At 38.6% G+C, this 26,636-nt stretch overlaps 1 protein-coding gene across 8 annotated transcripts in view; it reads right to left on the bottom strand.

Moving 5' to 3' along the window:
* The window catches only part of LOC127962087 (probable C-mannosyltransferase DPY19L3), a 54,660-nt gene that overhangs the window by 17,117 nt on the left and 10,907 nt on the right, over window positions 1-26,636 (bottom strand). For 5 of the 8 annotated variants that reach the window (XM_052561535.1, XM_052561531.1, XM_052561530.1 and 2 more), the window contains 12 exons: window positions 24,422-24,543; window positions 24,160-24,305; window positions 19,811-19,934; window positions 16,377-16,511; window positions 16,162-16,293; window positions 12,782-12,883; window positions 12,499-12,572; window positions 12,041-12,199; window positions 11,329-11,484; window positions 10,780-10,891; window positions 9,472-9,528; window positions 9,064-9,146 (listed from right to left, as the gene is read on the bottom strand). In XM_052561535.1, coding sequence (XP_052417495.1) covers window positions 9,064-9,146; window positions 9,472-9,528; window positions 10,780-10,891; window positions 11,329-11,484; window positions 12,041-12,199; window positions 12,499-12,572; window positions 12,782-12,883; window positions 16,162-16,293; window positions 16,377-16,511; window positions 19,811-19,934; window positions 24,160-24,305; window positions 24,422-24,543 — 1,402 coding nt within the window. Of the gene's footprint in view, window positions 1-9,063; window positions 9,147-9,471; window positions 9,529-10,779; window positions 10,892-11,328; window positions 11,485-12,040; window positions 12,200-12,498; window positions 12,573-12,781; window positions 12,884-16,161; window positions 16,294-16,376; window positions 16,512-19,810; window positions 19,935-24,159; window positions 24,306-24,421; window positions 24,544-26,416; window positions 26,561-26,636 lie in introns of those variants that run through there. The other 3 variants (XM_052561533.1, XM_052561534.1, XM_052561537.1) reach the window with 2 other exon arrangements.

Below are 26,636 nucleotides of genomic sequence, written 5' to 3'. Positions count from 1 at the left end.
AGTTTGTTGTACGTGTGTGGCTTATAACAGAGGGAAGTCAAGTTGAATGCAGCTTCCAAAAGACAAAAAAATAGCCGATTAAGATTTTATTAATTTTAATACAATCACACCGGTGCGACTACGTTCAGATAGTCATATCATCAACTGCTAAATTCAGATCTGTGATCGCTTGCTGTCGCTGAGCCAGAGATAGACGTGTTTTTACATCACTGCTCATTATAACCAATCACACACGATTCTGTTGAGCTTTTGAATGCAATAGCCAATCAGAGGCTTTCAGATGAGTCCTCGCTAAAATGCTGGTGTAAATGTAAATGAGTAAATGTTATTTGCTCTCTTTCTGAACAATAAAAGGATTAGCAATTTTTATATCACATTGACTTTCAATGTTAAATTCACATTTAATATAAATTCAGTCGTATTAATGGTATGGCATGACACCTATATTTGTTACTTAAGTAAAACAGGGTTTTATAATAAATTACATAAACTGGAGTAAAGGCTGATGAAATATATACATTTATACACGCACACATACATTGCATACATTTTGTCTATATATCTAAATAAAAATAGGCTCAGTATATATGACCCAAAGTAACTAATAACTAATTACTTGAGTAGATTTTTTATCCGATACTCTTTTACTCTTACTCAAGTAACTATTCAGACTAGCACTTTTACTTTTGCTTGAGTAAATATTTCTAGAAGTACTTTTACTTGAGTACTGTTTTTACGTACTCTACCCACCTCTGGTTATTACCAAAATGCAAAAAAGCAATACTGTACATACACAAATATAAACTTTGAGTAAAGAATGTTAAGAGTAAAGAGTGCATGAAGTTTGCATTGCTTCCATGTTCTTCCTAGTGAATAGAATATCCATGTAGGATTTAAGAATGGTTTTACATACAGCCCAGAGTATGTCTACCCTACTGAACACTGATTTAAAAATGATTGTCAACTTATTACGGTTTCAATGGTATATCTGTACTTGACATCATTAAATCCTTTAATAGTGAACTGAACGTTTTGCAGCAGTGACTAGTAATTTTGCATATGCACATTAGGTTGGTGTTCTTCCGTTAATTTTGTGTAACTATTGTTGCATTTAAAAGTTTAGTAATAAAAGGTTTATCAGATTTCCAATACTCTTAGTTCAAGGATATATATATATATATATATATATATATATATATTTTTTTTTTTTTTTTTTTTTTTTTCATTGACTTAAAGGGATTTTCTGAGTTATTATCTTATTTGGTCTTAAATCTACAATACACTGGTGTATTGTCTATTAACCAAGGGATTTCTGAATAGCCTGACCTTTGACCTTGCCAACAGTGCATCATTTTCTATTTTTGTGGGTCTCTATTTAATTACTCCATATTGACATGGGACTGCACTGGCCTTTCCCAGATTTACATTTAATTTCAGATTTATATTCTCTTTTGTAAATGTCAGCTTATGTTTGCCTGCACCCTGCTGACATTATAAAAATTGATTAACATCATTAATATTCCAAAGACAGGGACACAGAAGGTGGCCTGAGCAACCATATCTTCATAGACGTATGCCTATGTGCAGTACATCTCCTTAGACAGAAATGCGTTTTGAATTTAGCAAGCAAGATGAATGACCTCACATCAGATTGATGTTGATCAACTTATAAATACAAATAAATCAGTGAGTGTTGGGCTGCCGTTGTTTGTTAAGCACTTAATCATTTCAAAGGCTGATATTGATAACATGGCTGGACATGTCGGTCACGTGCCTTGAGATATCTCAATGTCATTGGCTTGAATCACTGCCTGTGTACCAGTACTACTGAACAAACTCTCAAGGCCACAATAATGATATACTTGGACATAGCTGTCTAAATGATCACTCATTGAAAATGTCTGGTATCTGCTGTTGCTCTGGGTCAGACTGATGAGTCCTCAGGATGATACGTTCTTCACAGTGATCATTTGCCAAATGGTCTGATAGTCTAAAAAAATCAATTAGGTGCTGAATAACATGAAAACAGTCTGTCAACACTTCAAGAGTGAACAGAGAGGCAGGCGCTGGATCAAAAGGCAGATGAAAGGGTCAATGACAAATACAAGTGTGAGAACTAAAGGCAATATATATATATATATATATATATATATATATATATATATATATATATATATATAAATCTAGCATAAAAAGCTTGTGCCAAGTGCTTATAAACTGGGAGTACATCTTTTCACAATTACTTTGTGCAGACAAACAAACATGTTCATATCCACCTTACAGTATTTTGCAAGCTACTAGATTTATATATATATATATATATATATATATATATATATATAAATCTAGCATAAAAAGCTTGTGCCAAGTGCTTATAAACTGGGGGAAGAGTACATCTTTTCACAATTACTTTGTGCAGACAAACAAACATGTTCATATCCACCTTACAGTATTTTGCAAGCTAATTTCTGTGAATATGTGAGAATTCTGATTCATTACTATCATTGGTAAATATCCAGCAGCATAACAAGCTATTATGTACAGCTAAAAATAACTGAAAGCAGATGACTCCGGAAGCCTCGCACATTCAGGTTACAAATGGCCACACCTGCTCTTACGTTAAAAATAAGGTGGATAGCCTTACATAAATGTGCTTCAGATGGAAGAGGAGCAGACAATGAGATGCAATGCATCACACACACAAAACTGACTGGCCAGTGTGGAGATTAAACTAAATCAGGATGGGATCTGTGAGTGCTCTCAAGTCGTGTGGAGGACCTTAATCCTGTGTATCAAAGGGAGAGAGAGAGAGGAGAGAGAGAGAGAGAGAGAGAGAGAGAGAGGAACACGGGCCTCAGGGAGTATCTGACTGAGGTTGGGTTCACAGAGTGATGATAGACTGACTTAAAATGTCAATGCTTGATCTGTACGCAAAGGGAATGAACTCAAGTAAAATTAAATTTCACTCTCTTATAGAAGTAATTTGGGTCTAGTAAACCCATTTATAACTAAGTCACAGAAACGTTTCTAAAAGAACAGTATTTCAAACGATTATGTGTCCGAGACTGTTCGTTAGACAACAACAGGCAAAAGCGGCAATTTATGCGAATTACAAAATGTTATTCTCTGTGGTAAAACAAGAAAAATGTAAAGTGTGAAATGGTGTCAGCTAACCATTCATTTGTGTACGGGTGTGTATAGAGGGGTGTTTTTTGAATTAGTGAAATTCTGCTGGAGTTCGAACAAGGCTAGCATCTGTGAGCTCGGCTATTAGCACTGCGTTAGTGAAATATCTCCACTGAGACATCTCCAACAACATCTCCATCGAGACGTCTACAGCAGCAGCAGAAAAAGCCACTAATTTGATCAAATTAAACTGGAAAGAAGAGGAAAGAGGCTAGAGTGACAATTAGAGTGGAAGTGAGAGTGAAGATGTCGAAAAATCTTCAGGAAAGAAAGAAATAAAAACAGAGAAAACAGCAGGAGGAAAATGCGTCTTTGTTCAGATGGGGAACACAAATTACTTGTGCTCAGAGGGGCTGAGAAAGTTTTTCCTTCAGAGAAAACAAAAGACTAATTTATCTTCATTATTTCAAAACAAGGCAACATTCAGAAATAACTCCTTTATGGGGGCTATAACAAAAGAGTGCGCAGTAGAAAACTACAAAACAAAAGATGGAAAATTAATTACATGGCAGGGAGACGTTCACAATGATAAGGCTGACTGTGATGACAGAGTCTCAGAATGGTGACAAAGGACTCGCTTCCATCTATGGGACGGATGTGGTTCTACTGAAAGGCCACTGATCCGTCATGAAGAAAAGACACAAACACATGACACCCTCCCCAAAAGCGTTCTCAGCGGATCTGCAGAGATTGTGGGTTTTAATCTGTAAGTTAGAGATTATGATGGCATTCACATGGGTGGTTTATGCTATGAACTAGCCCAGAGATTCCCAACCCCTTTCTCATGGGACCGGTTTTGTCAAGTCACATTCTCGCACAGTGCTTTGCAACAGAATGTACTGTGTTGGACTATTTTTCATTTGACAAAGCATCTGAAAAACAGCATGACAAGACATAACCAGACAGCAAAGTTTATGCATTTTGTTAGGTTCGTGCATTGTACGTTAAGTTCAAACAGGACCTTGCATTTTTTCACTAATTAGTTGGCCCACTAGACAGCAACTCGGACCATGGACGTTGATTCACAGTAGAAAAAGAAATAGAAGATGCAACAACAAAATACTGGAGATTGCCACAATAATCCCCTTGAGTGAGGTGATTTATCAATTCTGTAAAAAAAAAAAAAGAGCCGAGCCAGCCAGACACTGATCAAAATCCCCAGTTTGTCAAGGTTGATGTATATTACAATGAATTGGTAAAAGGGCAACATGCAATATGGCAGAATAAATCATGCCTTCCACGTAAAAAAGCCAGTCATCGATTGCTAAAGTCATCGCTTCACTGCAGCTACCAACAGAACAACAGGTTCCGGAAAGAACACTAACAAGATGGTTGTTCATGTCAGATTTTGTTACTGTTTAAACAGTATTTCCCCATTCAAGTAGATGCAAGCTGGTCTTGATATATGTGCAAAACAGCTGCCAGGTGAACTGATTTTCCTTGAACATCGATTCATGCATGCTATCACATAAAACATATTTTGAAAGGTTATACATTCAGTACGCATAAACTAGCGTTCACATCAAAACGGAAGTATACTCTGGGCTACAGTATGTACAGTACATACATGGTACAGCCCCCCTTTTTGGTTAATGGAAGTTTGTTTTTTTCCAGATTTGTCTGTATTCGGTGGCAATTATTTGATTCAAACTGTGAGTGAAATCATAATTACATCCCTGGGCCATAAAGCCTCCCCGCCAGCAATGTCACTCACACGAGATCACAGCAATTAGCAGAACACAATGATCCAATCAATTCCAGAAGGACAAATTAAGTCCCACCCTACAATTTTTTTTTTTTCAAGAAGCCATTTCACTCAGATATACAGTATCACAATAGAGAAGAAAATAAGATCACAATTTTCATTTCATAGAGCCTGTAAGGGGTAAAATCCATCCAAGATGGACAAAAAATTCAGCTTCAAACAAGAATAAAAAATAAAAAAAATAATAAAAATGACTATTTAAATGATTGTTATGAATTTTAAATAATATTATAAGTCCAAATATTGCAACATGATAAAGCCAGGGTAGAGCACAAAAGTCGGTTCTAGATTGGGTAAATATGTCCCATTCGTTTTCTCCGGAGTGAAATAGATTTTCCTCAATTCGCATGAGCTCTGAGACTGTTAAGTGACGTTATACAGGGCCGTCCTTAGGGGATGCAGCTGGTGCAGTCGCACCATGCCCCACGGTGAACGGATCCCCCACGACAACAGAACGGGATCGCAAACAGTACCTCGCACCAGGCCCTGCGTCAGCTATGGACAGCCCCAATGTTATATATATGCTTCTTCATTTTGCATACAATACTCATAATCCTTAAGACTATGCCAGGAGCAAAAATAGCAGATTTTAAATTGCATACTTACGGCCATTGAGATGAATGAGAATGCTAACGAATCACTTTCTTCAGCTATTACAGACCTCCTTGGAGTCAAGTCTTCTGTGTGCTTCATGTAAGGAGCATTATAATAAGAGTCCCTGCCTGTTTACAACATTCCAAATCAAATCCCTCAGGAGGATGCTGCCTATACGGGTAGTAAACAGCACGGCAGCTCACTAGGTTTCGAAGCAGTACCTGTCACTCTACACTATACAGCTGTCTAACAAAACCAGTGGAAAAATGTACTTTCACGCATTCACTATAAAATCATACACACGGTGTTGCTTTTAGCTCAAGATAAATCAAAAGATTGCTTGACAGGGATACTTTTACAGTTGTAGTTGTTCACCCTCCCTCTTCACATTGTGCCACAGTATGTGGTTTATTATGCAGTAAGTTCCAATCATAGTTAGAGGAGGCTGATACCGACACTCTCCTCAATACGCTTTTCATGCGCTCCCTCCCTTCTAGGCTGGTAATCTACATATAAAACAGTGCAGGCTTTGGCAAACCAAGCACAGGAAGAAGTGTGAAGTTATCCCAGCTTAACTCTTTCATCTCATGGTTAATTAGCGTGTGGAAGCGGCTTAATGCCGCAGCGTCAGCCAAGGGAACTCACCCACTAATCCCTGACACAAATCACATTTTCTTCAGGGAGAGATCACCTGTGTCACTGTGCAGCCCAAACATCTCACTCTTTCTCACACAATCACAAGTATAAACATGACTATGAGCAAGCCTTTTTTCCCCCGCGTGCAGTGAGAATGGTGTCATTGATGAAACCCTCTATTGCCAACCGCTGGAGTCTCTCCAGCACCTAATGTCTAATTCATGACGTCCATCTTAAACCGGCCCATTTCCAAACACAAGTACCTTCTGCTTTAACGGCTGCAAATCTCATCCAATGAATAGAGTATTCACTACAGCTTTTATTTATATCTTTCACAGTATGTAATGGAGTAAAAGAAAGAGCACGAGGAAAGACATTTCATATTAGTTTGATCAAGAATTTGGCAATTTTATGGACGTTAAGTGCAGGTTTTACTTTTCAGCTCCCACGGAATGAAGTATATTGTGATTTCTATGGTGCCGAATGCTAGATTTTGTTTCCCAGCATGCACGGCATCATGAATAAATCATGCAAAACAACACCTCAGTGTTTTTGGTTTTACAGTTTACCACATTATGTGCATGATGTTGTTGTGTTTGTAATTTTCTTTGAGTGTTGTGGTAAGGTGTTAAAAAGACGTCATTTCTTTAAGTCATGTTTTGTGTGAGAAATGTTAAAGGAATAGTTCAAAATGTGTTTAAAGAAAATGTGCGGAAAACGTACTCACCCTCAGGCCATCCAAGATGTAGATGAGCTTGTTTCTTCATCAGAACGGATTTGTAAGAATTTAGCATTACATCACTTGCACACCAGTGGATCCTTGTACTGAATGGGTGCCGTCAGAATGAGAGTTCAAACAGCTGCTAAAAACATCATAAAACTCCACACGACTCCACATCACCAATTAATGACTTTGAAGGGAAAATCTGTGTGTTTGTAAATAATAAAACCATTAATGAAGGTCAATTCATTTTAACTATAAACCGCCACATCTGGACAAAATACGAGTCTGTAATCAATAATAACATTTACTCCAACGAAAAAGTCCATTCTCTGTTCTACTCTCATATCAAAAATCACGACGGCGTCTAGAACTCTTCACTTTTAAACAGTCCTTAATCTGTTTGTGTGTGTGCGTGTGTGTGTGTGTGTGTGTGTGTGTACAGATTTTCGCTTGTAAAGTTTTGCAAGTCCTGAAAGTAGACAAAGGTAACCCAATCAAACAAATGAGAGAAAAATATTTTCTTTGCCCTTTATTATTCTGGAAAATGATTAAATATTACATGTGAGTGGCTAAATATTGTGAATCTCTAGGATTAGCAGTCAATTTGAAGATGAAATTGGAGTCCACCTGTTCAGAGCTGTTTTTAATCAATGGGTGTCAGTGCGTTCCCTGTTTTATTTAAAGAACAGGTATCAAAGTTTGATGATGTTTGTGGAAGAGTATCATGGCACAAACAATGGAGATCTCCGAGGACCTCAGAAAAAGAGTTGCTGTTGCTCATCAGGCTAGAAATGTTTACCAAACCACCTCTAAAGTGTTTGGACCTCACCTTTCCACACTCAGACACACTGTGTACAAAAAGGGGAAATTCAGGACCAATGTTACACTCCCCATGAGTTTGTTGACCAATAAAGATCACTCTAAAAGCAAGATGTGCAATAGTCCGCAAGGTAGCAAAGCAACTTAGGGTAACCCAGTGTAGTCCATCATCATGAGAACACCATGATGTACATAGCAGAATTGCAAGGAGAACGCCACTGCTATCCAAAAAGAAAATGTCTGCCCATCTGAAGTTTATTAAAGATCATTTGGACAAACCAGAGGACTGTTCAAAGAATGTGTTGTGGACGGATGAGACCAAAATAGAACTTTTTGGTTTAAATGAGAAGCTTTATGCTAGGAGGAAGGAGATGTGTGGTGGTAGTATCATGGTTTGGGCCTGTTTTGAAAAATGTCAGGACATCCATCTATGCTCTGAGTCTCAAGAAACTGGGTCATGCAGCAAGACAACAACCCCAAGCACATAAGTTGTTTTATCAAAGAACAGCTACAGAAGAACAAAGTTAATATTTTGGAAAAGACCAGAAGAAAGCAGTTTATAGAAGGAAACCCACCAACATCACAGAGTTGAATTAATTCATCTGTACTGAGGAATGGGCTAAAATTCCTACAAGATGTTGTGCAGGACAAATCAGCAGCCACAAGAAATGTTACCTGCAGTTATTGCTGCAAAAGGGGTCACACCAGATACTGAAAGCAAAGACTCGCATACTGTTTTGATAAATGATTATGATTTGAGTCATATTTGCGCAGAAATATAGAACATCGGCACCCATTCACTGAAGAGGATTAATTGGTGAGTGATTTAATGCAAAATTTCTCTAAATCTGTTCTGATAAAGAAACAAACTCATCTTCATCTTGGATGGCCTGAGGGTGAGTACATTTTCAGCTATTTTTCATTTTTAGGTGAACTACCCCGTTAAAGACCATGTTACCAGACTGATTCGTTATTATGTGTTTGTAGCACTTATTATAAAATGCTGCTAGCGGGAGCATCTTCTCAGTTCTACTAATTATTCTATGAGCGGCAAAAAAACAACAAGAAAACACTCAACCCAACTCCACCACAGATTGTGTGATGATAAGGATGGATTACTGCAAAAGAAGTTTGGCATGCATATGTGAGGGACTTCAACACTTCTAAAATAAACAACTAAGTAAATAAAACAAATCATATAATATTAATCTCAAGCTCTTATGAGTACCCTTCATAGTGCAATCGTGGCTTGCGTGCCTAAGGTTGCAGACCTAGGGTCTGATTGTTGTCTGTGAGAATTTGCTTGTAGCATGTAAAAGGAAGATTATAGCTGCTTTACCTGATCCACTCCATTAGCTCCACAGTGTCTGGATCATAAAACTCTCTCAGCTCAGAAATCTCCTCCATCAGTCTGGGCCAGAACTGTCAACAGAAAGACAGCGATTGAGATGGAGGGAGAGCGTGAGACTGCTCTAATGGGAGTGACTCACAATAATCAATGATCAACAAAGCAGCCCAACAAACATCCAAATACACAAACATACACTATTCATATCTGATTGCTCATTCCCACTGCTGTGTTAACAGACAGAAAAAAAAAAAAAAAAAATTGCATTGTGGAATCAGAACTAACACACACACAGTGTGATACAAATTCCATTTGCGTGCACTAGGATTCCTGCGCCACCCAGGCAGTTTAGCAATATATGCAAATAGATACATGACAGCATAGTTGAAAATGTCTTACCTTGTAATAAAGGAATGCCAGTATTACAATAGGAACAGAGTACCTGATCAGTCTCATCTGTGGAAACAGATTAATAACATAAATGGATAAATAACCATATAAATGGAAAGAAACAGGACGTGATGGTTTAGGATCGAGGGCTGTAACTACATTGCCACCTAGTGGAGAAATTAAATGTTCAGCTGTGTGTGCAACCTTACACATTTATGCAGAAGAAAAAAGCATGCCTTACTGAAACTCAATATTAGTTGATAACATTGAGCATTATAGCTTCAAAATTACACTTGTATATAGATATATGTGATAACCATCTGTTGTGGGCTTTTATACATGCTGAGTTTTATTTTTAGACCCTGTTTTTTGCTATTGCTTGTATTGAGTATAGAGGAGAGCAAGGTAAACTTATGTTAGTGAATTGGCAACATAGTCATTAATAGTTGCTGGGAAGCAAAATGTGTCAGATGCGTTGGGGTAAGATACTGTGAGGAAGTTGTCAGCTTTGCAGCCAATGCAAGAAATATTATTAGAAAATGTTGAAAATTGCTGTACTAACTACAGTGAACTTACAAAAAGTGAAAAGTTTGAAAACATGTTTTGATTCATGTGAAAGTGTGAATAATATGCAAGGAAATAAGACTTGGATTTGGACTGTGCATTAGTAAGCGACTTTTTTATGTAAATTATTCATGTGTTCCTCTCACATTACACAGCATACCCCAAACATGAGACAAGTTTCACTGGAAGACATAGTTCTTTAATTAGAGAGTCATATTTATACAGAATACTGTATATATCCCGAAATATGTTACTTTGTATTACCTCGGTCTCATTTCTCCTTTTTTATAGCTCTCTTCAGTGTGTTTATGTGTGCATTCAAAAGTTTGGGGTATTTCTTATTATTTTTCGTTAGAAAAAACTTTTATTCAGCAAAGTCACATTAAAGTGACAGTACATACATCTCTATTACAAAATATGTATAATTTAAATAAATGCTTTATAACGTTCTACTCAAAGAAGTATTATTGATAATAATGAGAAACGTTACTTGAGCATCAAATAAGCATTTTAGAATAAATTCTGAAGTATCGTGTGACACTGTTGTAATGGCTACCGTCACAGAAGTAAATTGCGTAAGATACATTGAAATAGAAAAGTTATTATAATATGTAATAAAATGTCATTGTTGTTTTTTACTGAAATTTCCCAAGCTTTTGAATGCTATTGCCAATATCTCAAATTTACAATGTAAGTGTCTGTTAAATGACTAAATGTAAATGTGCGTTTGTGTGACAGATCTCAGTGGCTCACCATGGTTTTGGTGTTGCAGTGAAGGACCCTCAGATACAATGACCACACCTCCTTTCCACACACCCCAAAGGCAGCGAAAGGACACATGTGGCCAGTCCACAAATATTTCATCCTGCCAGCAGCGAAGATACAAATCTATTGATGCTTTCTGTTTCATCATAAAGCTCAGACAACACACTGCAAACATGAAATACTCAAACAGCATTCATTTTCAACTCTATTACTACTCTGACACCAAACTAAACTTTATGAAGCGATATCGCAGTGTTCTACCATAATTCATTCATCATTAAAATCACGAATGAACTGTCAACTTGGGATACAGACTAATAAGATGAGGAAGATCACAAATCAGAAGCGGTGTGGAGGACAGGAAATGAAAGTGGAAGCAGTAAAGAGGTTGAAATCGAGATGCACCATAGCAGCAGCAGCAGGGAATGAAATTACAGACGACAGAGTGAGGAAAATATAGACGGAAAATATTTGCATGGAGGGAAAGAGATATGTGATATGAAAGCAACAGAACTTTCTAATTTACAACTTGCTTACCTCATAGTGGAAAAGGCGAGCAGGCCGAAGAAGACAGTGTGCAAGAGATTATAAGCGACGTCCGGACGTATCCTAAAGGTCCTCTCCTCTTCCTCCCTGCTCGCTTGGCCCGACCCATTCGTGCTTGGATGTAGAATTAGGAAACAAAAAAGAACACTACCACACATTAAAACACAATGCCAGCTCTATTATTCAGTGTCCAAGCGTATGTGTGTGTTTGTTTATTTTTCTTAAAGTATGGAAGGGTTAACAACCTATCTGATTAGTTTATGTGTGTGTGTGTGTGTGTGTGTGTGGTGCAAAGCCTCTGGGTGTTTATGAGCTCCTGTGATTCTGATAAGGAAAGAGAACAAAAAGAGGGTCACAGCAGCCCTTAAAGCAACAGCAAATGTGCTTTGAGTTTAAACGGAACATAATAACACATTTAAAAGCCCTAATGGCAAAAAAATACATCTAGTGTCCAATTATTGTGTAGCACATCTAATAAAGACTCATAACTCTAATTGTAAATTAGCATTATGACCTGTGGTAGACAAGGTGGTTATGAAGCTATAATCACTGCTCTGTTGGTCATTTTTCAGCCTATTTTTGTGCCCTAATTAGAAAAAATTAACATTATGAGGTTATTTGAATTCCCAGATACGCGTCTTGTTAATGCGTAGCATACGGCCTGAGCATTTCCCACAGAGAGGAAGTGATGCGGTAGTTTTACCTGAGATTAGAGAGCGCCACCAGCAGCAGCAAGATGAAGAGCGCACTGAGGGTGCACAGATACGGATAGAGCAGCACTGTGCCAGCCAAGCGCTCAAATGTATCCAATGGCAACAAGCCAAAAGCCTCTTCACACAGATAGAGACTGGCATCAAAGTCTCTGAAAGAAAGAGGAAGGGAGGGAGTGCGGGTGGCAGGGTATATATTATACAGATTATTGGAAGCAGCAATTCATCTGATCAACTGAAATGGCTTCATAAATATCTAGTGGATGAGCAGATTATATTGTGTGCCAGACGTTATTTTTCCACCAGAGCTGGACGCATTTAATCACAGCAGATTAATGGCTCGCTCTAGTCTCGGAGTAGATCTCACTTCTGAATAAGACACCACGACATGGCATTTGATTGATGATAAAAGGCTTAGATGTAGCGCCACGAGAGCTGACCAAAGACTTACCTCGTTGCTCCGAAGCCAAACTTGGCCTTTATGAACTTAAAGATGTGCTCGTCTGATTTCAGCTGGAGCATTTTCTGCCAATTAAAATGGAGAGAGAGTGAAGGATGAAATCATTCATGGAAGTGTCTCATGAGAACGGGGATGTGGGTTTTCATGAGAGTGAGATATGAAGAAAGACAATGAGAGTGAAAGCAAAGCTAGTGTCTCAGGAGGAGACGGTAGAGAAGTTCTATTTTATCATTAATGACAGGGCGGATGATGTAGAATACGATTCATAGCTCACCTTGGCTGAATAATTGATGGTGAAAGTTAATGTGAGGACTAGGAGCGTGTGAAGAGCCAGTTTTCCTACTCGTATGACAAAGCCGCCCGTCTTTAGTCCCGTCTGAAAGCCACACACGCACACAGCAGATATTAATAAATAAACTACAACCATATTCTTAGCCTCAGTTTTCAATCAAAATAGGGAGTGGGTGTTAGGGAACACAGATAAAGCTTGGGCAAGAAAACAAAAGAGATGAAGTGCCTCATGTTAACATTTTTTTTTTTTTTTTTTTGTCTAAAATGGATGCGATGCGTTTTTAGGAAATGTCTTTAAAGTAATTGCTTTCGGTTCAGTGATGAGTGTGCCTACTGTATTTAGCCATCACATGGAACTGACCTAATACATTATTTATTTAGTCGCACTAGGCCTAATTCATTATACGGGAAATATCAACGAGCACATGGGACTATTAGGAGAAATAACATTATTGAGCCTATAAAAAAAAAAAACTGCTTCACATGTTATTTTTCCATCCCACCACTTTTACAAATAAAGTAGACAAATTTGAAAACAGTTCTGAATTTGTTTCTTTTACATGGGTAACATGTCATTTAAAGGAGACCTATTAATGTCCCTTTTTACAGTGTGCAATATAAGTCTCTAGTGTCCCCAGAATTTGTCTGAAGTTTCGGCTCAAAATACTCCACACACATTTAAAAAAAAAACTACTATTTTGAGTGGAAGCAGAAACACGCTGTTTTTTTCAGGCCTGTTTCTTTAAATCCAAATGAGCTGCTGCTGAACACACTAGGGATGTTCAATTCTGCAATTAATGGGTTTCGATTCCTTTCTGTTGTTTTCGATTCCTAATTTTGTTTTTATTGAAGGAACCTAACCTCACCATGACTGAAGGATAAAAGTCGTAGAAAGTATCCTTAACATTATATTATGCATTATTTGTAAAAAAAAAAAAAAAAAAAAGATACATAAATTGTCATTTTGTCTGCTTTGCATGTGAAATTATAGTCATAGCCCACAGCTTAGCAGGTTAGCAGCTTAGCAGAACAAGACATGAAGTGTCTTAAATAAATGTGCAGAGTTCAGCTGAATGATGAAGTTCACTTTGACTGTATGCTTTCCACAAAATGAACAAACTGTAAACTGAAACAAAATAACCAGAACAATAACAATAACTGATAGATTTCAATGTTGATATGTCAAACAGATGCGCTCTTGGCCACTGATCTATGTTTGTGACGTTTTCTTTTAGAATTATCATCGGATGACAGAAATGTTAAAAAAAAACATAGTATTTTAAAATAGTATTTTAGATGGAAATAAGATCAAGACCCTCGATCAAGTCATAATTTATTCTGTCAAAATTGCAGACAACATAAACCAGTTCCATCAGAAAATAACTTCTGAATCTGAATTTTTTTTTTTTTTTGCTGTTTTTTTAATCTTTAAATCATTAAATCTATCCAAATCAGGAAACTAATCACATTTCGAATCACTTTTAGTGAGCAGGGAGGCGAATGGTAATAAAAATATAAAAATTGAAATAATCTTTTATCTCAAAACTCTCATAATTACAGCTTTTAGCGAGCATGAGGGAGGTGAATGGTACTTCTCTAGGGGGAGTCGTGGCCTAATGGTTAGAGAGTCGGACTCCCAATCGAAAGGTTGGGAGTTCGAGTCCCGGGCCGGCAGGAATTGTAGGTGAGGGGAGTGCATGTGCAGTTCTCTCTCCACCTTCAATACCACGACTTAGGGTGCCCTTGAGCAAGGCATCGAACCCCCAACTGCTCCCCGGGTGCCGCAGCATAAATGGCTGCCCCATGCTCCGGGTGTGTGTTCACAGTGTGTGTGTTCACTGCTCTGTGTGTGTGCACTTCGGATGGGTTAAATGCAGAGCACAAATTAGACAAGCTTTGTTGAACTGAAAAATGCTCTGAATGAGGAGTCCTTTGGAATCGACTCTCGATTCCCATTGCCTCAGAAGTTAGGTATCGATTCTTTTTGGAATCGATTACCAGCCCTACCCTGCACCCTTTTCTGAAAAAGAGCTGTGCCATCAAAGTTCAAACCTGCTAAAAACATCTGTTATGGTTCTGATTATCAGATTATCATGGTTATCCAGCTGAAATCATGCTGAAATCATGCAAATGATTTGAACTTCTGATATAGGGTTTTCTGTGTGCACACATCTGAAGCACATGGACAGAAAGCGGCTGTCAAAGAATGTGAGTACTAAACTAAGTTCTCATTCATTTACAAGTTTATGCTAAAACACACACGAGTTACAAAAACAGTCCGTTATGTCTGTGAAGGTAATACGCTGGGAAATAAATTGCATGTGTATCTTAGATCTGTGTGGCAGCAGCAATATACAGTAAATAAATAAAACAATCCATTGTTCTCTTGTCTCCTCTGAGGCTGGGACTCTAAATAGTGTTCTGTGCTAGTTTGTGCAGCCAAAGACATAACAGTTAGTATGTTTTGCTCAAACTTTCGCCATGACATTAGAGCTGGTACACCGTTGTCTTTAGATTAAGGAGCGATGATATTATAATGAGATCCCTTTGCCATGCCACCTAGGGAGTGAAATCTGACACACTCGTTTTCTCAGACGCTTTCAGACAAAGGTTTAGCAAAACAAAGTTACTGGGTTAATCTTTTTCACATTTCCTTGGTTGGTAGATGGACTGGGGACCTGATTATAGCACTTAAAACCTCGAAAAGTCATATTTTCATGATATGTCATCTTTAATAAAAAAACAACAACAACAAGAAATAATTAAATATATTTTACTTACAGGTAGTTCAATAAAACAAAAACTAAGCAAGGTTGTAACTCCTACATGCTGCATCTTTACAACAAATAATGCTTGAATGGAATTAAATGAGGTACTGCATAAACATATTAAAGTTGATGAAACTAAACTGCCTAAATAGGGCTTTAGATTTATTTATTTCTTTATTTTTATTCTGTTTGGCAATTCAGAATACAATACTAGAGCTCACATCCCAGCAAACACATATAAAACTCATCCCTGAGATTCTCTGGGAAGCATTGTGTTTACTTTTATCAGATTCGGGTACAAACAATTAATCATAATCTTTAAGGAGCATATTAACATATCCAGTATAGTCTAAACCATTAACCTTACAAGGAGTTCTGCTCAATGTCATTCTAAGATCTGACAAAATGCTTTAGACTATAAAGTATTGCAGATGAACACATGCTAAAAATGGCACAACCTGGATGAAAATAAACATATTGAATAGATAAATACATATGGTATCTAGGATTTCATGTAACATACATGTTCTTAGAATCACACACACACACAAAAAAAAGGTTTTACGCTCTCACGTTCCCAATTTAAATCACTGACCTGGAAGTGTTTGATGAGGAGGGCAGACACAATGAAGCTGAGCACAAGGGAGCCCAGAATCATAGAATTGCAGAACTGCAGTAACCACACCAATAACAGACTCAACACCTGCATCAGGTACAGAGAAACCACCTACAGGCAGAAATATATTAATATCCAACCTCACTTGAATTCCATAAAGCGGAAAGCCTCTAAAACGTGTCTTTGAGTGTTACCTGTTCTGCTGTAAGGAAGTCCAGGCAATCCAGAGTAAAGATTATAAGGGCCTGCACCAGCAGGACAAACTGATTGAATTGCCATGTCAAACAGAAGCAGAAGGTGGAGATGAACACCAGCCACAGTACCACCCTCTGTGGTAGACAAAACAATGTTCAATTCTACTCACCAAACATACAAAAACCTTGCTCTTTCTTCAGAGCTCATACAATGAGAATATTTCCAGTGATATACCATATGTCAGGAAAGCAATTAAGAGTCTGTGCTGAGAGAACATACTGAGAGAGAACAAATATGTGTTCGGCAGAGTAAATATTTCACTTACACTTGCAATCGCTAACCTCCATTTCATATTTAATAAAACTATTTCACAACAGCGGCAAGCAGTCAGACATATTTATCACAACTTTCTTTTCTCGTATTTTCATTATTAGCCATTTTTCATTAATTTGCCTAATGAGTAAACAAAACTGACAGACTTATTTGACTGAATTACATTTAAATTACATTTAAAGCTGAAGTTTGTAATTTTGCTGATTCTTTAACCTGTCTTATTCCAATATGGAAATAATGCAATGTAAGCCATTTTTAGATTCATTTCTGTGGCTCTGTGGTGCTATCGAAATGGTCCTGTTCCAAATGGCACTCTAAGCCCATACAGTCTTCCTCAGAGCCCATACTTTTGTGACTGTTGGGATGAAGTCTGCTGTGTTACTCGCAGAGTCTGACAAATGGGATACCCATTACAGTTTAGATGTACATGGTAAACGGCGGCCAATGTGAGACTGCAAGGATACAAATGCACATAAAGTGTGTCACTTGGGACAAGGCCAACATTTCACTGTTTTAAAAAAATAGTTTGAATTTGGAGCAGGGTTATTCATTTATCCAAATAACTGATGGCAGAGGGAGTGTTCAGAAACATATTTTTCAATTTCACATTTTTTGACCTAGCTCATGTCATCTGGTGACAGTAGTTCTCAAGTCAACAGATCTTGAAAGTCAAATTTAAAGGGGGGGTGAAATGCTATTTCATGCATACTGAGTTTTTTACACTGTTAAAGAGTTGGATTCCCATGCTTAACATGGACAAAGTTTCAAAAATTAAGTTGTATGTTTGAAGGAGTATTTTTGTTCCCAAAATACTCCTTCCGGTTTGTCACAAGTTTTTTTCGAGTATGGCTCTGTGTGACGTTAGATGGAGCGGAATTTCCTTATATGGGTCCTAAGGGCACTTTTGCCGGAAGAGTGCGCGCTCCCGTAGAGCAGAGCACTGAGAGCACAGACATTCACTGATCAGAGCGAGAGCGTCGCGAAAAGTCACAAAAGAAGTGTGTTTTTGGTTGCCAGGGCAAGACAACCCTGCACAGATTACCAAAAAAAAAAAAAAAAAAAAAACAGCATTAAGGGACCAGTGGATGGAGTTTATTTTTACAGAGCATCAACGGAGTTGTGCAAGTGTTTTTGTTTGTTCCCTGCATTTCGAAGATGCTTGTTTTACAAACAAGGCCCAGTTTGACGACGGATTTGCGTATCGTTTATTTCTTAAGGATGATGCAATACCAACGAAAAAGGGTCACGATCGTGTGTTGGAACCGCATGCGGTGAGTAAAACTGCTTCAAATATCTCTGCCTCCTTGTTATTGCATCCGCCTCCCATGCCGGAGACCCGGGTTCGAGCCCCGCTCGGAGCGAGTCGTTCCTGCTGCTGCTCTCGTTCAGTTTCAGCCTCAGGATCTGATTCTGGATCATAAATAAACGGCTGAATCTGACTTTAAGTCATGGTTTGTTTTGGATGATGGTTTTTCCCTCACGGTAATGTCACAGTTTCCAAACGCTCTCAACGCAAAAGCCTACTCGCACTCGTGATTCTTTAGCTCCGCCTACACGTCACGCCTCCAGCCGGTCGTGTTTTTCCGGGAAAAATCGGTACAGACTATCTTTCTCTTATGAATATAATAAAACTAAAGACTTCTTGGAGTTATGAAGTATGCAGTACTACTCTATAGGTACTCAAGATTAACAGGATATTGAGTGAAAACGAGCATTTCACCCCCCCTTTAACAAATGGTTGCAACCCAAGTCACCATTACACTAGCTGAACTAAGAGCAGTCTTGGACTTTGACATGTCCACATTGCAGATACTTAATGAGTAAGCTGCTGATATTATAGACCTTAGTCAGGGTAGTTTGATTTTTGATAGAAATTTAAAAAAGGCCGTGATGGCTAGAAGTATAATGTGTTCATGTTGAGTAAGAACATGTGAATTGTTCAGCTTTTAAAAAAACACTCCATCAAACAGTTTTAAGAGTTGTGAAAAGTATGGGATGTAGGACATTTGTAGAGCATATGCCATTGTAAAGACTAGAATCAGGCCTTACTAAAGATGCACAGTGATGAATTAGCACTGAAAAGGCCTGGACACAGTTACTTGATATGCATTTGTAGGAATTTCCCTTTCAGATGCAAAATTTATGGGATGATAGTATTCAAATGCGTCTGCTAAGATGCAATGAGGAAAACTTTTTTTTTTTTTTCAAAATACTGAAGCCTTTTCAATAACCCAGTGTAACTGCACGGCCACTGGTGTAACTGCACGGCGATTATTATACTCCTATGGGAGTATAGGTTTTTTTTTTTTTTTTTTACAGATTTTTTTTATGAAATGTTCCCTCCTGGTGGAATGACCTGCCCAACTCAATCCGAGCAGTCCATATTCAAGTATCGGCTAAAAACACATCTCTTATTTGACCCTCTACTATAGTTAACATGTAATTTAGAATTGCACTGTATTAATTTGCTAAGTGCTTGATTAAAAAAAATAAAAATAAATACTAACACTAGCTTCTCTAATATTTTTTTATTCTGTTTTGTTTTATTTATCACACAATTGACAAAAGTAAAAAATTACTCTAACACTAGCTAGCTCTATTCTATTTATATAATATTATATAATAATAATAAAAAATAAAATAAAAAAAAACTTACTAAGTGCACTGCATTATGCTAACTGTATATCATTGCTCTTTTGTGATTGCTTTCATTGTCCTCATTTGTAAGTGAATTTGGATAAAAGCATCGGCTAAATGACAAAATGTTAATGTAAATATGCATTTTATATTAAACAACATCTTATTATAATATGTAAAAACTGTTCAATCAAGACATGAAAATAATTTAACTGCAGAGTATTATGTTTGCAGTGTTAAAGCATGTATTTTAACCTGGCAGGATGACAGCATTACATATTAGTGATAATTAATTTAGTGAAGATGCCAAAGAAATTTTGAATATTTATTTGAACTGGTTCACAAATTGTCACAAATTGTCTGAAAGAGTTGGTTCGTCGAAAAGTATCAGACTTTTCGTCACCAATCTGAATCTGAAGTAGTAATGGAATTGACATCTATATTGATCAGGATATAATATTACCTGGTGAATAGGTTTTAGCTGTGGCCTTAAGTAGCATGTTATGGCAGCCACCTGAAGAGCAAAGAAAGGTATTGACCAGTTCTCCCTTAGCGAGATTGTAAACTCCACACGTGTGGTATCCACTCTGCACACAAATCAAGAATGCAATCAAACACAGAAAACACAAGCTTAAGCTGTCAGAAAAAGAAAACATAAGAAAAAAGTGTTTTTTCAATGCTACAGTACTTCTTTTTTTTACAATGCAGGAACAACTATAAACAAGCCATTCACAAGCTGATTTCCTACAATGTGTAAACTTTGTGGTGCAATCAAAACATTGTGCTGCTTGATTGAGCTTCCCAATCAGCTCAACAGATAGTCTGGTGTGGGAATCAATTGTTCCCTTTCAAGGAAACTTAAAACTGTATCCTCTAGGGGTTGCTATGAGGGAACGCCTCGCCGTGACCCGTGTCTAAAGCATACATTGAAAAAACACCAAAAACATGTTGGCCGGAGATAGCCCATGACGTCAATACCGGTGTGACTATAATATAAATAGGCACCGGAGAACACGTCATTCTCTTCTTTGTCTTCATTGACTGTTTTGTTTGAAGTGTACAGCGTTTAGGACTGCATGTTTCTCGCCAGAGGCTTTGCTCTGATACCTTCGATTCACATGGATTGCATACTTTGGGTGTGTGTGTAGTGAAGAGAGAGAATCTGGCTTGATTTCTGTGGTAATCTAGCGTGTGTGCGGAAAGTGTTGAGCTGAATGCATGCTGCGTGTTGCGTTGCGGTGAGAATATGGAAAGGATCTGAAGGGAAATTTCTCCCTATCAGTAATTTCCTTTTGTTTATATAGGAAATGTATAGTTGTTGGACAGATGGTTTATATCAAGTCCTTCTCAGTTAACCACATTATGCTGCACTCCGGCTTGAAATAAAAAAATAAAACCATTCTCATCCACATCCACAAATTTCGGCATACTAGTTATGCGTAAGAATGGCTATGAGAAGATGCCACCTGTTAAAGAGAAGCTGCCATGCTATCTCTCCATGGGGGAAGCATCTTCTCTTAAGATGTAAGTCTTTTAGGATACATCTCGCCGTTTAAACTTTGATACATCTGTCGAGACAGTGGTTGAGAAGTTCAGGGAGGGGAAGGCGTGCTCAGCGGCCTTCAAATCCTTCATTCCACGAAGGTCCAGGACTGAGACCTTACAACCCAGGAGTCCTGGCCCTTCATGATCTGAGGATGATCAGAAATGGGCACAGAAATGGGTACAGAAGGATAGAGTCACAGCTCGCGCACTACCCCACCTGCAGGTAGTAGGAATCGTGGGTCAAAGGGAGGTAGGCAAGATAAGTGATGGGATCCAGACGAGGTGTCAGCACTTTCATCCAGATTAGAGTGATACTAGAGTATATACTAATTTCCTTCGGGGGGTTTAACATCTGTCTTATCTTCTCCTTCCTAATTCCCCCGTGTACCATCTCCCCACCTGACCGAGGTTAGGTAGGAACTTCCTGCATTAGTGTCCTATGCTGGACCCATGATTTTTGTTTGGTTCTATGGCTTCATAGTATCCACCTTACTGATGGTCCGGCCTGGAGGGAACCATTCTATATATATGTATTAATGTGCAAAATGGTTATATGTATAATATAATAAATTTCTTTACAGTATTTTTCCAGGACCTGTGGGTTTCTGTCCTTTCTAAGGTACTGTAGGTCCTCTGTGAGCACTACCTTGGCTGGATTCAGAAACCAGGAGCTCGACTTGCAGTCTTACTTCACTCGTCAATACTTCACCAGCCAGTATGATAGCCCTGGTTACGGCTTCATGCATCCTGGATCATGCAGCCAGGTCATAGGCTTCTGCGGGAGCCTTCTTGATCATTAGGCCCCCAGAACGGCACTACAAAATTTCCTGAATGTCTGACTAGGTTGGCCTGAGGGGCTTCCTGGTCACCTTGATATCCCCTCTTGCTGACACATTGAGCGGGAAATATAGGTGGCATTTGCAAGAACCTTCCTGTGTAATGCTATCTCAGGCAGTGCTCCCCTTGTCTTAGAGGGCTGTATTTTGAGCTTGAGCTTGTAAAACTAATGAGGTCTGGCTGGGTCTCCCTGAGGAGCTTCCTGGTCACCTGGATATCCCTTCTTGCTGACGCATCAAGTGGGAAGTATAGGTGGCATTTGCGAGAATCTTATTGTATAATGCTGTCTCAAGCTGTGCTCACCTTCCCTCTGAGCTTGCCTCTCCCATTCGGTTTTGCACCTTTGTGAGGCTTGGGTAGCTTGAAGTTCACACACTAAGCTCTGTGTACTTTCTGAAATCCACATGGTGGTAAGCGTGCACGCTGAACACTTTGCACATTTACTAAAGTCCACATAAGTTGTAAGTGTGCACGCAAAACTCTGCGCACTTTCTGAAATCCTGCACGTTAAGGGTTAGGCGCTAAGCTTCATCCCTTTCTCTTAGTTGGTTAGACCCTGGTACCTTGTGCTCCACTCAACCAGGTTGTCTCTAGTAACACACATTCGAGCATCACTCCCCACATTATTGTAAAACTAAGGAGGTCTGGCTGGGTCTCCCTGAGGAGCTTCCTGGTCACCTGGATATCCCTTCTTGCTGACGCATCAAGTGGGAAGTATAGGTGGCATTTGCGAGAATCTTCTTGTATAATGCTGTCTCAGGCTATGCTCACCTTGCCTATGAGCTTAGCACCAAATGTAATGCTTAGGAAGCTTCAAGTACACATGCTGAGCTCTGTGTACTTTCTGAAATCCATATGGTGGTAAATGTGCATGTTGAACACTTTGCACACTTTCTAAAATCCATGTAAGTGGTAAGTGTGCACACTAGCACTTTGCACACTTTCTAAAATACACATAAGTGGTAAGTGTGCACGCAAGACTCTTTTCTCAAGGCACTTTCTGAAATCCTGTACGGTAACTGTTACACACTCAGCTTCGTTCCCTTTCTTCGAGTTGGTTAGACCTTGGTTTCTTGGGCTCCACTCAACCAGTGTGTATTTTATTAATACACTTCAAGCATTGTTTCCCTCAACATGCAGGGCTATTGTAAACATGGTGCTTTTCCTAACGCGCCAGAGTTCTCTCCCCTTCTGAGGAGTTGAATTCCTCACTCTGTGGGCTGTTCTCGTGGTAGTTTAGCAGCACTCTCCTTTTACCAAAAAGGGTTGCCTATGAGCGCATTACTCTCTTCCTGAATTTGGAGTTCTCCTCTGACGTGAGAATTGATTTCTCTGTTTTTCCCCATAGCACCTGGCAACAAGCAGCATCAGGTGAATTAGGCCCTTCCTTCGCCTCTCGGATGCACTGAGCTTTGGCTAGCTTGCAGTACACTTAACCTTCTGATTCTCACAATCATTCTGTAGGTTGAGGGTGTTGCTACTAGGGATCCATTGAGACCATTCCATCAGCAACCTTATGCAAGAGCAAGTGGTAGCCCCTGTGTGACAGGCCAAAACGTAGTATATTGCTAGGCTCTTCATCGTATCCCTTTAAAGGAATATATCTTGATTTCAAGCCTTGAGCTCTACCCCAGGCCCAGGAGTCTGGCCCTAACAGGTAAGTTTGAGTATGTAGCCTACGCCTTTGGCTGTAAGGGATAATGTATTGGACAATCGTCTAAAGTCCCAGGGGCAACTCCCATGGAAATGGTAGAGTTGGTACTTAATGCTCGCCATGGTTCTGGCCTGCACTCCCCTCAGCATGGTGGTGTGGGTATACTGTTCCCAATAGCCACCCCTACAGGACGCAATTTGAAATTCCCTTGAAAGGGAATGTCTCAGGTTACTTATGAAACCATGTTTCCCTAAGTAGGTAACAAGACACTTCATCTTCTAGGTTTCTTGCCATGCTTCGGACACAAGATTCAGATAAAGAAGTGAATGACGTGTTCTCCCAGTGCCTATTTATACTGTAGTCTGAACGGTAGTGACGTCATGGGCTGTCGCCGGCCAACATGTTTTTGGTGTTTTTTCAATGTATACTTCAGACATGGGTCACGATGAGGTGTTCCCCATAGCGATCCCTAGAGGACACATTGTCTCGTTCCCTACTCAGGGAACCATGGTTACATAAGTAACCTTAGATGTTTCTTAAATATTAATACTGCTCCAGGGGGAACGTCCTATGAGGTGGCCTCTGCCTGTGATTTTGAATAGATTTTCATTTCTGTTCTGTCATTGAGAGTTTCAATTCACATTTTATAGAAACTTATCGGCTTTGACACGTACTTGAATTGGGATGCATACTGCATCATAATAAGAATTTATTCACACCAGATGGTCTGCAAAGTTGAGTTTTGTGTGTATGAGAGACTGATTGTGCAAACACACCTGTTGAGAATGTACCAGACTCCAGTGAGGGCTCCAGCCAGCCAGGAGTCACTGAGTAACCAACTAGTGATAAAGAGGGCAATGACATACACTGCCTGCAAAGCAAACACGGTGTAGATGTAGAAATAAATTGGCTCCAAGTAGGTCTGCAAAACAAACACACACACACACATACATAAAGGGATGGGAAAAAATAATCTGATTCTGCAAAAGCCCAAGAGAATCCATGCATTTTACAAAGAAAACAGAAGTGATTGAACACCTGGATGGGAAGTATTCTGTACAAAATGCTAAGGAACACTTCTTGGTAGATATTCATACGCTGTAGGATGTTTATTGTTCTCTTTGATTCAGTAGTGTTGTCATGAATAAGCTCATAAAGACCTGTGAACACAAGAACACACACAAAACCGGTAAACTTATTTAAAAAAAAATCTATACAAAAAATAAAATAAAAAAATCTAAATATACACTAATAGACTTTGGGCCAGATTTACTAAACAGGGCAAACTAGCAAGAGAACGCAATTCCAAAAACAGCGCAGATGGGCATTGAAATTTCTGCGGGTGGTTTATTGACAACACGCAAATTATAGAACGCAGATGCAACATCTTATTTACATATTGACCAACGCAATATACCAAGCGCAGCGTAAATTAGCATAGTCACAAATAAGCAGAGCCGAAGTTTATCAGGTGCGGGTGGTCCACTTACGACACAGGTGCAAAATAGTTTAAGACATACTTTTTTTGGGGCGTTAAATAATGGCACAAATACCAGTAATTTGATGAGGGCAAACATTAGTAAACTGTGTTGTGCAATTCAGTTTAATACTTCCATCAATTTTGCGCCTGAAAGGAAAACTCCTACAAATGCATATTCAATAGGGTCAGGTGCAGAAATAACTGTGTCCACACCTTTTTAGCTCTAATTCTTCACTGCGCATCTTTGGTAAATCCTGACAGTACTATTTTAAAGCCAAAAGACAGTTTGCACTGATGCAAGCTGTTAGTAAATCTGGCCTGTTGACTCTTATCACACTTAGTATCAACATTAACTGGTTAATTTGATTAATTACTTTATTTTGTAGTACTTAAGCTATACAAGCTTCGCTAAAATATAGCAAGTTGTCTAATTATTTAGGAGGTTGCTAAGTATACTGGGAAGCATTGTTAAAAAACATTATTATTATTATTTTTTTGTATTTTTTTCACCTGCATTTAGGTACTGATATCTACAAAGACAGTACATAAGGTTAAATAAAAATGAGCGTACAATCCGTTTCAAAGGTTTTGGGTCAGCAAGTCAGCATTTAGTCAGCCAGTCAGCGTTTTTTTGATCAAAACTCCAGTGAATTCAATATTGTGAACTATTATTGCAATTTAAAACAACCATATTATAATTCTATTTTTTTATTTATTTTTTATTTTTCTTCCAGCAGTTGTTACTCCAGTCTTCTGTCACATGATCCTTAAGAAATAATTCTTATATACAGGGTTGCGTTTCCCAATAACGGTGTCTCTTAGGTGTCTCTAGGAGTATACCTTTCCTAGATGTGTTCCCCGAACTACAGGTAAATCTCAATAAATTAGAATTGTGAAATAAATTAGTCATGGAAAATTTCATTTCAGTAATTCAACTCAAATTGTAAGACTCATATTAAATAAATTCAGTTCACACAGACTGAAATTGTTTAAGACTTTGGTTCTTTTAATTGATTTTGGCTCACATTTAACAAAAAAAAAAAAAAAAAAAAAAAAAAATTAGAATTTGGTGAAATGCCAATCAGCTAATCAACTCAAAACACCTGCAAAGGTTTCCTGAGCCTTTTCCTGAGCAAAATGGTCTCTCAGTTTGGTTCACCAGGCTACACAACAGGCTACACAATCATGGGAAAAAGTGCTGATCTGACAGTTGTCCAGAAGACAATTACTGACACCTTTCACAGGGAGGGTAAGCCACTAACATTCATTGTCAAAGAAGCTGGCTATTCACAGAATGCTGTATCCAAGCATGATAACAGAAAACTGAATGGAAGGAAAAAGTTTGGAAGAAAAATATGCACAACCAACTGAGAGAACCGAAGCCTTATGAGGATTGTCAGGCAAAATCGATTCAAGAACTGGAGTGAGCTTCACAAGGAATGGATTGAGGCTGGGGTCAAGGCATACAGACGTGTTAAGGAATTTGGCTACAGTTATCGTTTTCCTCTTGTTAAGTCACTCCTGAACTACAGACAACATCAGAGGGGTCTTACCTGGGCTAAGGAGAAGAAGAGCTGGACTGTTGCCCAGTGGTCCAAAGTCCTTTTTTCAGATGAGAGCAAGTTTTGTATTTCAGTTGCAAACCAAGGCCCTAGAGTCTGGAGGAAGGGTGGAGAAGCTCATAGCCCAAGTTGCCTGAAGTCCAGTATTAAGTTTTAGCATTGTGTTTTTTTTGGAAACCAAAGTCACTGCACCCGTTTACCAAGACATTTT

This window comes from Carassius gibelio, chromosome B7 (genome assembly GCF_023724105.1).
Source record: "Carassius gibelio isolate Cgi1373 ecotype wild population from Czech Republic chromosome B7, carGib1.2-hapl.c, whole genome shotgun sequence".
In the NCBI taxonomy this organism is placed as follows: domain Eukaryota; kingdom Metazoa; phylum Chordata; class Actinopteri; order Cypriniformes; family Cyprinidae; genus Carassius; species Carassius gibelio.
The sequence above is the reverse complement of the archived record's forward strand: the minus strand, read 5'-3'. Positions and strand labels throughout refer to the sequence as shown.